Raw genomic sequence first — 12,856 nt, forward strand, 5'->3', positions numbered from 1 at the left:
AGGGTATAATGGGGCACAGTACAGGGTGGGGGGCACAGTCACGTGACCCTGTGAAATTAGAAGGTCATTATGGTGCATGCGGTTTACACACTACCATAATGAGAGTTATAGGAGTGAGACAGGGGCCCAGGGACCTGGATGGACAGAAGAGGTCGACACAGCAAGTAGGTGGAATGGGCTCTGAGGGGGATTCATACAAGAAGTAGTGGCAGGAGGTCTGTGCAGGGAAGCAATATGAGGATGGAACAGGAGCTCTGGATACATGGGAGGAAAGGGAACTCAGTTTCTCCATGAGGATGAGATAGGACAGGAAATGGGGGGCAGGTGTCATGGAGGCAAACTGCCTAATGAGGCAGTAAAACAACCAAATAGCATGAAGCTGCTAGTCTACTACAGCATCCAGCAGCACTATGACAAAAGAGACCGGTTTCTTCTGGCTACCTGCCTCAGGTACTATTCTGATGCTTCCACCCGCCTGATGCCACACATCTGATGCCAAGTGCTCTTTCTTTCACCCACCATCTTCAGCTCGCACTGGTATTGCCACCCACTTCCCCACTCTGTCAACGGGTCACTCTGTGGTCTGATGCTGCTGCCACCTCACCACTCAGGTCTCCTGATGCTGCTTCTGCCACCTCCACACTGTCATTGTGCCACTCAGTGGCTCCTCCTGATGCTGCTGCTGCCACCTCCACACTCTTTCATTGTGCCACCCTGTGGCCTCCTCCTGATTCTGCCACTGCCGCACCTCCACACTGTCATTGTGCCACCCTGTGGCCTCCTCCTGATTCTGCCGCTGCCGCCAACTCCACACTGTCATTGTGCCACCCTGTGGCCTCCTCCTGATGCTGCTGCTGCTGCCACCTCCACACTCTGTCATTGTGCCACTCTGTGGCCTCCTGATGTTGCTGCCACCTCCACACTGTCATTGTGCCACTCTGTGGCCTCCTCCTGATGCTGCTGCCACCTCCACACTCTGTCATTGTGCCACTTTGTGGTCTCCGGATGCTGATGCTGCCACCTCCACACTCTGTCATTGTGCCACTCTGTGGCCTCCTGATGTTGCTGCCACCTCCACACTGTCATTGTGCCACTCTGTGGCCTCCTCCTGATGCCGCTACCACCTCCAGACTCTGGTTTTGGGCCACTATGTGGTCTCCTCCTGATGCTGCTTCCACCTCACCACTATGTCATAGGGCCACTCTGTGGACTTCTCATGCTGTTCCCACCCTCCCCACTTCACGACTGGGCCACTATTTTTCCTTTTAGACTGGCTGACCTCATCATTTATTTGACCCTTCTTCTGATATGTCTGAAGGAAGGAAAAATGAGACGCACAACAGATCATGTCTATGTAACAGCTGTAAGACCTGCATGACATGGTCCCTATTTTGCATCAGAATTGGCTAGCAAAATCAGGAGTACAAAACACAGAAGACATGCAAATATTCTGTTCATGTGTCATCTCTGTTTTGTATCCACTCCTGTTTTTTTTGGCTTTAGCAATACTGATGGATTACTGTCCAAATGCTGAATGAGTGAAGGCGGATGCTCCACAGACAGGACAGGATCCGTTTTTTGGGGGTTATGGTTCTGACGGATCAGAGGAAGGGCAAAATAATCAGTGACATCAACACAAACTTACTGCTGACACCCTCTCCACTACTTGTATAAGCGTTTAATAGAACAGGTGTGGAATCAGTGAATTGGTATAAAAGCAAGGTGCTCTTCCACGCTATAGTAGGATCTTGGGCCTCTGCACTGTTCTTCATACCTGGTGCTAACATTGACCTGTAAGGCTGAGTTCACACTTGAGTTATTTGGTCAGTTTTGGCCCCATAAATGCCCAAGTAAGTGAAGTGTGCAGTGATTCTAAGAGCGACGCCTGTCATCTGCATGTCATACGGACTCACAGTATTGTTTGACTACCACAGCAGACCTATGTGTGTTACTGCGAGGCACAGTGTTCTACACTAGTGACGGACGAACATCTGCCGGGGCTGATCGAATGTTCGCGAACCGCAAGTTCGCGGCGGGTCCCATTCATTTTAATGGCAGGCGAACCTGAAAAAACCTTCAGCTCATATTTGATTTTTAATTACTAGAAGTGCACAAATAGTCCCACAACGTGGACAGTGACATACCAGATGTATTATTCGAATTTGCGATCTCCATTCATTTTTGTTTTCAATGTGAAATATCAGCAATATAATTTTCGTGTACGCGCATGCGCAAATGCACTATACCGCACACAACTGCCGCACAATACAAATGCACTATAATATACTGTCTAACATAGAAAGTATATTATAACATTGTACAAGGAAGGCAATCCATTAGAATATACATAAAGATAAAACGTAACCTTTAATAATTTTACTATGAGGGTCCATTCACACGTCCGTAAGTGTAGAAAATGCCTAATCTTGTCTGCAATTGCGGACAAGAATAGGACATGTTCTATTTTTTTGCAGAAACGGAAGCACAGATGCGGAAGTACGGATCCGCGGATGCGGACAGCACATCCGGCCCTATTGAAAATGAATGGGAACGGAAGCGGACGCATTTTGCGGACGTGTGAATGGAAAAGATATCCCTCAAAATGAAAATAAATGAAATTATTAAAGTTAACCAAAAAAGCATAGATGTGGTAGGCAATAACAAATGCTCGGCGGTACTAAATCAGGTGCTCGGCGGGACCAAATCAGAAACCATATGTCCTACCACAATCCGGGGGGTTCCAGTGCACATCGATGAATCCAGGAGGGAAATAAAAATCCATCCCTGGGCTAGATGATGATGTGGTATTGAAGGACAGGGTGGGCAAAGAACTGTCCCTGATATTGCCCTACAGGGGGGTGCTATTCTGGCTCTGATAGCCTAACCACAGACCACCCGCCCTGATAAGAGCGACCCCGTACGGAACCTTACCCTATATAATAATGGCCCTAGTAAGCCCCTAGGCCCCTGACTTCCAGGTGATCACTATATAGATCTATGTGTTTTTGACTCATTATAAAAGTATATTATAAGTATATCGCACCCCTCAGTGTATCACACATATCGATAGCACACCTATACCAGTCCTTAAAATGACTTTTGTGGCCCTATTAGCTAGCGTTTGGTGTCCCTAACAGCTTGTCCCTGCTCCACACAGAAACCTCTCCCTACACTGGCAAAACACTGCATGTAAAATGGCGGCCAGATCAGGTTTATTTATAAGGTAGGGGATATGTCCATGTGCTGAAACGTCTCAATTGGCTGTCCTGTACCACCTGATGTATGTGTCATGGGTCAAAGTTCTTCACAATGTAAAAGAATATGGCGGGCATATGTCCGCATGTTCGGCGAATCGCGAACACGCAAAATTTGCCGCGAAACGACCACCGGGCGAACCGCAAGGCCATCTCTATTCTACACCACTATAAAGGCTCTCTGCAGCCAGGAAATAGCTGTTTTTAACGAGATTCGCGACAAATAACTTTGGATCAAACTGAATTTTTTGTGGAAAATTCGGCGAACAGGCTGAATCGAATTTTTTAGAAATTCCCTCATCTCTAGTTATAACTATTTTCGAGAACAATATAAAAAATTAACTGATTGAAGATAGCGAGTGTCGGGATTTCTTCTATATTCCACTGGGACTGATCTTGGCACGTGCACCTCCGACTGCCGACCGAAACTCTCCTTGACTTGAATATTGACTATTGACTATGAATATTGGTTATTAGACAGTTACCATTTTATTACTACTCCATTGTAGATGGCACAGATTCTTCTCTCTACTTCTAGGTGTCCACAACAGATGACAAAATACCCAAGGAAAAACAAGCTTTTGCCACTATGACGGCCTTTGCCTACAAACCCCTCTATGGCAACTACTTACATCTCAGTGTCACGGGAGGAGAATTGAAAGTAGGAGAGAATGCAGTGATCACCTTTAATATCCGGAACAATGACAATGCCGTTCAAAACCAGATCACCCAATTCAACTATGTGGTAATTTTCCTTTTCTTTTCTCTGGCTTAACCTATATAAATTTTTGGAGAGGGGTTCTCAGCTTTTTTGTTGGAACAGTACCCTTAAAATAAGATAACCATATAGTATCTCCATTCTGACAGCCACATTGATCAGCTGCAATCTGTGGTGGAATTGGCAGCCAGTTCAGCGCCACCCCAGGCAAAATGAATTACACCACAGTGCTCATGGAAATCAATAGGCTGTCCATAAAATGCATGGACATACCTTCACAAATCATGATAATGAACTAACATGGACAGCACAAGCCAGTCCCATATTTCATGCTGTCATGAGGGCCCATTATAACAAACGTGCTGAATGTATAGACATTAGAATGAAAGAGATTACTATTTCCCATATATTTATATCATCTTGAGGCAATACGGGATCCTAAACTGACCGAGATCCTCTTCTGTTAGTAGAGCACCATTTAAAAAAATCAGATCACACCATATAGGTTAATCTTTGATCTACTTTGGACACGGACCGATTGTTTTCAAAAACCTAAACGTGCCTCTGTATGATATTGTACATACTAGGGACCACACATTTTTACAACTGCTATATTACAGATATGTACTACAAGATGGATCCATAAAATGGTCATAGGCATGATCCCCAACCCCTATACATCAGTGTATCACTAATGAGCACTTGCGGCATGGAGGTTGAGTTGTAGTAACCTTGCTATCTGCAAGTAGTTTCCTCGGATGAAGAAGTCAAAATATTTACCATCTTTCCCAGATTCTCTGTTCTCTGACATTGATGCTTTTTTCTACAGGTAATGAACAAAGGAAGAATAATGAAGGTGGGGACACAAGTGAGGGAGAAGGACCAGGGTCATGTGACTATGTTACTGCCAATAACCGAAGAATTTATCCCTTCATTTCGCATTTTGGCATACTATACCGTGACCATTGGAGCAGATCGGGAAATTGTGGCTGACTCTGTTTGGATTGATGTGGAGGATACCTGTATGGGGACGGTAAGAAAATTCACCATTAGAGAGAGTAGTACCAGTATTATGTTTTTTCCCCCTCTATTTTGTAACAGGGGAAAATACTACAACTTGCAAGCCTGTGCAAATTGGGCTATCGTCGCCAATTTTTTTTTAAATAGCACACAATGTTTGGTATCTACAGATCTATAAGCTTCCAAATTATAGGGTCAAACTTATTTGCCATCAACTGAGTTCTCCCCTTCCGTTGCTTGTCTTTTTCTTCTCTACTGTCCCCTTTTCTTTAGTTTCGTCCCTTCTTTCGGGCCTATAATTATCCTGACAAAGGTCATGATTTTAAGAATTTATGACACTTCCCCTTCCCTTTACTCTCTTCTTACTTATCTCTGGTATTATAGGAGCGCAATGGTATCTTTACAGCCCAAGAGCTATATCTTACCCAAAAATATAATCCTAAAACCTAAATTCAGTAACATCAAGTCTATCTTAAATGATGTCATCCTGTCTGCATCTATCAAATGACATCACTTCCTGTCTCAGTAACAATGAAGTCTCATCTAAAAACTGTTGTAATAACAGGCAATAATTCATATAGATTACAGGGTAGGGAGAATCGACCAGAAAGCTGTGATAAAAGCTTATATAGGTTGAAAGAGTGGACAATAATCAGGAATGAGGAACGTTACAGCAGCGATCATTTCCGCATGCAAATGATGGTAACTAGTGCACGCTGATCACTGCAGTATGTGAATAAATTATCTCTACTGCACTTGTTCATGCTCACCCAACAAAAGAGGATTGTTGGTACCACATGAAAGGGGCAATCTCCCGAGAAATGAGTGAGTTTGTTTGGTGAAAGTTGGCCCGAACCTTGGGGGCCTAAGTTAGCATGCTGACCTAGGAGATGGAAGAAAATATTTTAATGACTGACTGTTTCCTATAGCTGTCGATAACAGGAGATAAGGACAAAGACAATGCTGTTCAGCTGCCTGGAACCTCCTTGAGCCTGAAACTACAAGCAGACCATAAAGCTGCCGTTGGACTGGTGGCTGTTGATAAAGGTGTCTATGTGATCAACAATAAACTAAAGATCTCCCAGCGAAAGGTGAGTAATAATTAAGCAACATGCATCACAATAGTTATTACATATGCAAAGCACAGTGTTCACTGAAAGTCATTCTTCGTTCTGTTAAGGTCTGGGATTCGGTGGAAAAATATGACATTGGTTGCACACCAGGAAGCGGTGCCAACGCACCAGGAGTGTTTTATGATGCTGGCCTTGCCCTGCAAACAAGCTTCAACATGGCAACTCCTCAGAGATCAGGTGATCATTTATCATATATTTAAATTGTCTTTCTGATTTGAAATGTCATAGAGGCTGGGTCGGGATCTGCGTAAACTGGAACAATCCCTGATCACTCGAGTATGGGGATATTCTCAGAGCCATGTCTAGTTAGGTTCTAATGGTAATTTTGAAAAAGTTCCATATGATTTAAAGGAACTATAATCCACGTGTGGTTTTGATGACACTTAAATTACTTCTATAGCCACAGAGATTTATACAAGTCAGTCAAGTTATTGTACTTTTCTCCGAAAGTGTTTAAACAAAAAACATTTCAGGTTATGGACATCTACTGCCCCAAAAAGTCCAGAATGGAACATCAAAATCTGATCTGGTCTTTTTCACAAAAGCATCTGGTTAGTAATGGTAAAAAAAGGTTTAAATATTACTCAACAGACCTTTCTGTTTAATTTATTTAGTAGATTCAGAGATAGGCAACACATTTGGTGCCACTTCTAAAACATAAAACATAAGGAAATACTTGAGGAACTTTATAAAATGAAACCTTTTCCAAAGTACATTCCTTGTGAGGAGAGCACTCTTTGATCTTGACCAGAATTCTTGTGAGAGATTTTTAGCTCCATCATATATTGTGTATGTTGTAACCATCTTCTTTGAGAGGACCACCCATAAAATCAGTGTTTTCACTGTTGTGCAATGAGCGGCTCCCCAGGGCGATTGAATTTCAGTGTTTAGGAATGCCGAGTGGTAAGTTGTAGGCCTAATAGTTTGTGTCACGTAAATGGTGTTTAATGGTATTACTTGCAATAAACTTGTGTCATCCAAACAATACTTGATCTTTCTCTTGGCTCCAACAGGCTAAGGGTAAACTGGCATACTTAGCTTAATCGCTCTGCTGCTGATCTTTGGCTTCAGTATGGTTCCTATCAGCTTCAGTTACTGTTTCTTAAGAGAGTGAGGTATCATGTGACCCGTTTTGCTGAGTAGGGTACTAAGGCCTTTTATATATCTTGAGTGAGCTGCTCCTTTAGCTACTTTCCCAAGCAGCAATGAGTGGAAGCCTCACCTCTCCGCACCATGCTGCTTCACTCTCTCGCTCCAACTCTCAACTCCACTCCAGCTTCCTGCAACCCTTGACTTGGTAGGAAGTAGGACTAGCCCACTTCTGCCCCTAAGGAGTGGGGGGTGGGGAATGGAATGGTAAGTTCCACCCTGAAAGGATCTCTGCCAGGTACACTGCCACCTGCTAGTGAACCAGGTACATTACATTAAATTTTGCATATAACAAAATTACACTTTGTTGCTGGTGGTACAGTTGGTGGTGCAAACTAATACAATTGTGGCAAACAGGCTAGCAATAGGAATGTAGGAGTGGTAGTGTCCCTCTGGGATACTACATATGTACAGTAAGCCGAGCAGAAGGCTGGGAATGTGTCACAAATAAAATCAATGACAGTCAAGACACAGTAGAAAACAGTAAACTTTACTGAGATACAGAAGCATAATATTATAGCCTCTAAACTAATTGCACACAGTCTTCTTGAGACGATGTATAGATTGTACATTTTATACAGTCACAAAGCATAGGTGGCAATGGTGGTTCTCCAACATATGCATCTTCCCAGGTACAGGGCTACAATTTTGACACTGTTGACACCTAACCTTCTACCCACTGTCACTACCATGCAGGTAGCCCAATTTTCAGCTGCTTAAAGGCTCTGTTCCACTGTGGTTTTGCCCTCTAGCACGACCCACCCTTACACAGGTTCACTTACTTACTTACTGTCATATGCCTTACTTCTGTTGGTGGGAAGGGTAGTCCAATATTGGGGAGAAATCTTAAGGATGTACTAACTGTAACAGACTTCTTTAGTAAAAAATTAGAGCACATTTGATGGACCTCTTGATGTTAAATAAAGGGGAGCTGGGAAGCTTGAAGCTGCTTATTTTGAAAGTTATTCAATGTCAAATTTATTCCACAGAGCCTTTCTGTCAACCAAATCTGAGGCGTAGGAGACGTTCCTCTGGTCTAATTATTCAAGAACGGAACAAAAAAGGTAAAACTGGGACAATATATTGCCATTTCTTCATTCCCTTAATCACATTTATGCTTCTGTATTTTATGGAGTAGTTACAAAGCCTACAATGATCTACTTTATCCTTCCAGCATCACAATATATAGGGCTGGAGAAGACATGCTGTGAACACGGCATGCTCGACAACCCTATGGGTTACAGCTGTGAACGTCGGACTCACCTCATTATGGATGGAGAGAAATGTATCGCTGCTTTCCTTGATTGCTGCAAACATATTAAAAAGCAAAGGGAAGTTGAGAGTGCACTCAAAACAACTGATGAAGATGGAAGAAGTAAGATGTGAAAAAAATGATCATAGATTATGAATAAAAAACCCTTAAATATGTCAGCATGAGGGCCCAACTCACCTAGCAGAGTAGGCAACAGAGATAAGCAGGAGAAGCTAAGCAGATTCATATATAATATGACGGGGAAAAGATTTTTATTCATTCAAAACTTCTGTTCTTTCAATGCCTAGAAAAGATCCTACTTACTGGCGTTCTTATCAAGGTGGAGGCCCCGGGGAAAAAAGAGTGATGGAGGCACCAATAATCTAAACGTTAGAGAATGAGCATGTCCCTTAGATGCATGGCTATCTGCTGACGCTACACTCTTCTAGGGTCCACCTGCCACAGATGCCCTTTCTCCAACTTGGTGGCCAGTCCATAGTCTGTTGTAAGCGCTGCAGTCAGTACATAGTCTGGTGTAAATGCTGTTTTAAGTCAACAGTCTAGTGTAAACTCTGCTTCTGCCTAGCAGTGTTCCCAGTGACGTCACCGGCACTAATGGGTGGGCTTTAGCGCTGCCCTAGCCTGTAAAACAAGCTAAATTAGCTGTTATTTACTGATTAGGACAGTGAAAATGACTCCTAAGCCCAGAATGAGCAGAGACTTAAAAGGCATCTGTCAGCAGATTTGTACCAATGACACTGGCTGACCTGTCGTAGGTACATTTGACAGCTGAAGACATCTGTGTTGGTCCCATGTTCATATGTGCCCGCATTGCTGAGAAATCTGATGTTTTCATATATGCAAATGAGCCTCTAGGAGCAACAGAGGCGTTACCATTACACCTAGAGGCTCTGCTCTCTCTGCAACTGCCACGTCCTTGATTCACAGGACCAGGTTTGATCACATTTACACTGCCTGGTCCTGTCAATCAAAGAGGAAAAGATGCAGCAGTTACAGAGAAAGCAGAGCCTCTAGGTGTACCGACAACACCCCCGTTACTCCTAGAGGCTCATTCACATATAGTAACATCATTGTTCATGTGTCATAGGTACAAATCTGCTGACAGATGACCTATAAATGAAGGGTGGGATGAAGAAAAAGTTTTTGCACTGCTAGTTATTTAAAATTTTCATGGCATTCACTGTGCGGGTTAAATAATTTAATTTTTGTAATAATTTAATACTTCTGGAGATACCAATTATGTATACTTTTTTAGAATTAGGATTTTTTTGTCGTGTTTTTTTATTTTTAAACCTTTTTTAGAACAGTTCTTTATACTTTCTTGTCTCTCTCTCTCTCTCTCTCTCTCTCTCTCTCTCTTCCATTTTATTTGGATGTTTTGAACTTCCTATACATTGTCATGCTTCCATGGGAAACTTGGACCTCCTTGCTGACTTTCTGATGAAATCCAAGGGGTTCATGGGTTTCATAAGCTACAGCTGTTCCATTTCAGCTGGAACAAATAATTGGTAACATTGAAGATCCCCAGGCTTCATGTCAAGCTTGAACTCTACTAGAGTTGAACAAATTGCTCAAAATTCAATTCAGGTTCGATTCGGTCAAGTCGATTGACCAATTTGTCTAGGGTCCAAATCGATTCTAACCAAAGCAAAAGTGCTCTGATTGGCCTGAAAATTTGTGTATCACACTATGAGGTACCCTAGGACTCTGTTATGTCAATGCCCAAATCTGCTGCCATCCCGCTCCCCCGTTGCTACCACTTTGCTTCACTCATCCTTCTTCTCCTGCTCTGGCCAGCTGGTCCTGCATGCCTTCCTAGCCAACAGCCTGTTTCAACAAACTAGCAGACTAGACCTTCTTGCTGGCAATGGCTCTCCTCTCTGCCCATAGGGCGCTCCTCACAGCTCTCCATTGGTTATTCACCTTTGGGTACTTAAAGTATACGTGATCTTTCAACAGATTTTGCATTAATCAATAGCACAGTGTGTGTGTACATGAGAAATAACACTACTTCTGGCCTTTTTTTTTTTTAGCAGATTTCCCCCGTGCATGCTAAATGTCTAGTTTGCAGTTATCCCACAGATGGTGGATGGAGACTATTACAGATAGATACTTACCTGTATGGTTGTGAATGAAGCACTTAGGAACTTTTTATCTCAGCCCTCTTCAAAACTTTGGTGGATTCTCCTCCAGTTCTTCCTAGCTGTCTTACATTTAGACCTTTTTCTGCACCTAAAACAGGCGTAGAAAATGGTAAATGTGACGGCCCCGCCAGCCCTTCCCGCACCACTGCCCCTTTTTAAGACCTGGCATGAGCGGGGAGAAGTTGCAGATTGCAACTACTGTAGCGGTTGCGCCGAAATCTGCACCTTAATATAAGTGTATTCAGATTAATTTTTTTCTCAGGTGATGAAGATGAAGAATTTATTGATGATGCTGATATAACATCCAGAACACTCTTCCCAGAAAGCTGGCTTTGGAAGACAGAGGTAATGAATGAAGCACCAGATGGCAAAGGGTGAGTCAACTTATTAAATGGATTGTATGTGAATGGATGAAAGAATATACGGTACTTTTTATCTTCCAGAAATACCGCCACTTTTGTCCATGGGCTGTGCCTGGTGCTGCACCTAAGTCCCATTTAAAGGGACTATGACATCAGAAAATGACATTGTTTAATGCAAAATTACCTGATAGGAAATGTTTCATTTTTATCAACTTTTTTCAATTTTGGAAATCATTAAGTGTTATCAGCATTAATGATCACCCTGTCCAATATTGTCAGATATGTTGGGGGTTACACTATGAATTTCTATTACATTTTTTGACAGGATCTCCACCAAGTTTCTACCTGTTTACTTAAAAGATTCAATCACCACATGGGAGGTTTTGGCAGTGAGCCTGTCTGACAGTAAAGGTAAGTGTTCTTGTTCTCATGAAGAGTGTACACGGTTGATTATTGCCATTTTTCTGCCTGATGTGAAAATTTAAATGGCACCTACCTTCCAAATTCTCTATCCAACCCATTTCCCCCAGCCCGGCTGTTGAACACATTTGGTAATACACATTACATATAGTGCTGTGAAAAATACAGGACAATACAGTGCCACATACCTATTACATCCAGTGATGTCTCCTCTGTTGTAGATGTTCTCTTTCCTCATGTTCTCAATTCGGACAAGATCGCCATGATGACTTTCGTCTTTGCCTCCTTCTTTCTTTTTTGCCTCCTGTAGTGGTCTGGCCTGGATTATAATGCCTCCCTCCTATAGTGCCCCCTGTACTACAGAAGGGAATTATACTGTAATATTATTCACTCCCGTAGTGCTAGTATATATAATATTCTTACCCCCACTCCATAGTGCCCCCTGTATTATAATGCTCCCTTGTAGTGTTAGCATTTAGAATGCTCTCACGTAGTATAATGCTGCCTGTAGTGGTAGTATATATAATAGTCCCTGTATTGGTGGTGTGTATATATGCATATATATAACTGCTGTGTGCATCGAGTGAAGGCGGATCCTCAACAGACAAGATCAGTTTTTGGGTGGGTTATTGTTCTGACGGATCAGAGGAAGGGCAAAATAATCAGTGATGTCAACACAAACTTACTGCTGACACCCTCTCCACTCTGTCTGTCTGGGGGGGGGGGCTCTACTTGTATAAGCGTTCAATAGAACAGGTCCTGTAGACATCTATGTGGAATCAGCTGACGACGGTTTATGTTGGATTAGCAATGCCACAATATTACTTTGCCTATTTTTTGCAATAAATAGAATACTGAGTCATTATTCTATTTATTGCAAAAAATAGGCAAAGTAATATTCTCGCATTGTGAATCCAACTTAGAGCTGTCGATAGGCAACTTTCCTTTTGGCTTGCTAGAATTAACGAATATAAAGAATATAGCGCTATACTCATTATCTTCCTTAATTCTAGATAGCCAACCAATAGGAAAGTTGCCTTATACAGTTAAACTTGCAATACGCAAATAATTAAATGGCATATTATTTGCAATAAATAGAATAATGACGAATATTCAATTTCAACAAATATTCGCAAAATCGAATATGGCACCTCCTGCTCATCACTAGTATGTACAAGCCAACGACCTATCCATGAGACAGGTAGAGACAGCATACCTTACAATGGCAGCCTTGTGTGCAATGAGACATTTAAGACCAGCTCTTATCTGACTAAGATCCATAAAGCCTCATAGTTGCTTGATTTTTTTTTTTTTTGTTGGATGGCTTGGGAGACCTGCGCACCTAGATCATTATCATTGGGGTGACAAAAATTGTAAAAAAAA

At 42.4% G+C, this 12,856-nt stretch overlaps 1 protein-coding gene across 1 annotated transcript in view; it reads left to right on the plus strand.

The window, feature by feature from the left end:
• LOC122925554 (venom factor-like) overlaps window positions 1-12,856 on the plus strand; it is a 73,722-nt gene that overhangs the window by 12,671 nt on the left and 48,195 nt on the right. The window contains exons 12-19 of the mRNA XM_044276912.1: window positions 3,793-3,999; window positions 4,802-5,005; window positions 5,922-6,083; window positions 6,173-6,302; window positions 8,264-8,338; window positions 8,449-8,649; window positions 10,954-11,065; window positions 11,379-11,464. Coding sequence (XP_044132847.1) covers window positions 3,793-3,999; window positions 4,802-5,005; window positions 5,922-6,083; window positions 6,173-6,302; window positions 8,264-8,338; window positions 8,449-8,649; window positions 10,954-11,065; window positions 11,379-11,464 — 1,177 coding nt within the window. The remainder of the gene's footprint in view (window positions 1-3,792; window positions 4,000-4,801; window positions 5,006-5,921; window positions 6,084-6,172; window positions 6,303-8,263; window positions 8,339-8,448; window positions 8,650-10,953; window positions 11,066-11,378; window positions 11,465-12,856) is intronic.

The sequence above is a fragment of the Bufo gargarizans genome, chromosome 2 (assembly GCF_014858855.1).
Source record: "Bufo gargarizans isolate SCDJY-AF-19 chromosome 2, ASM1485885v1, whole genome shotgun sequence".
NCBI lineage: Eukaryota > Metazoa > Chordata > Amphibia > Anura > Bufonidae > Bufo > Bufo gargarizans.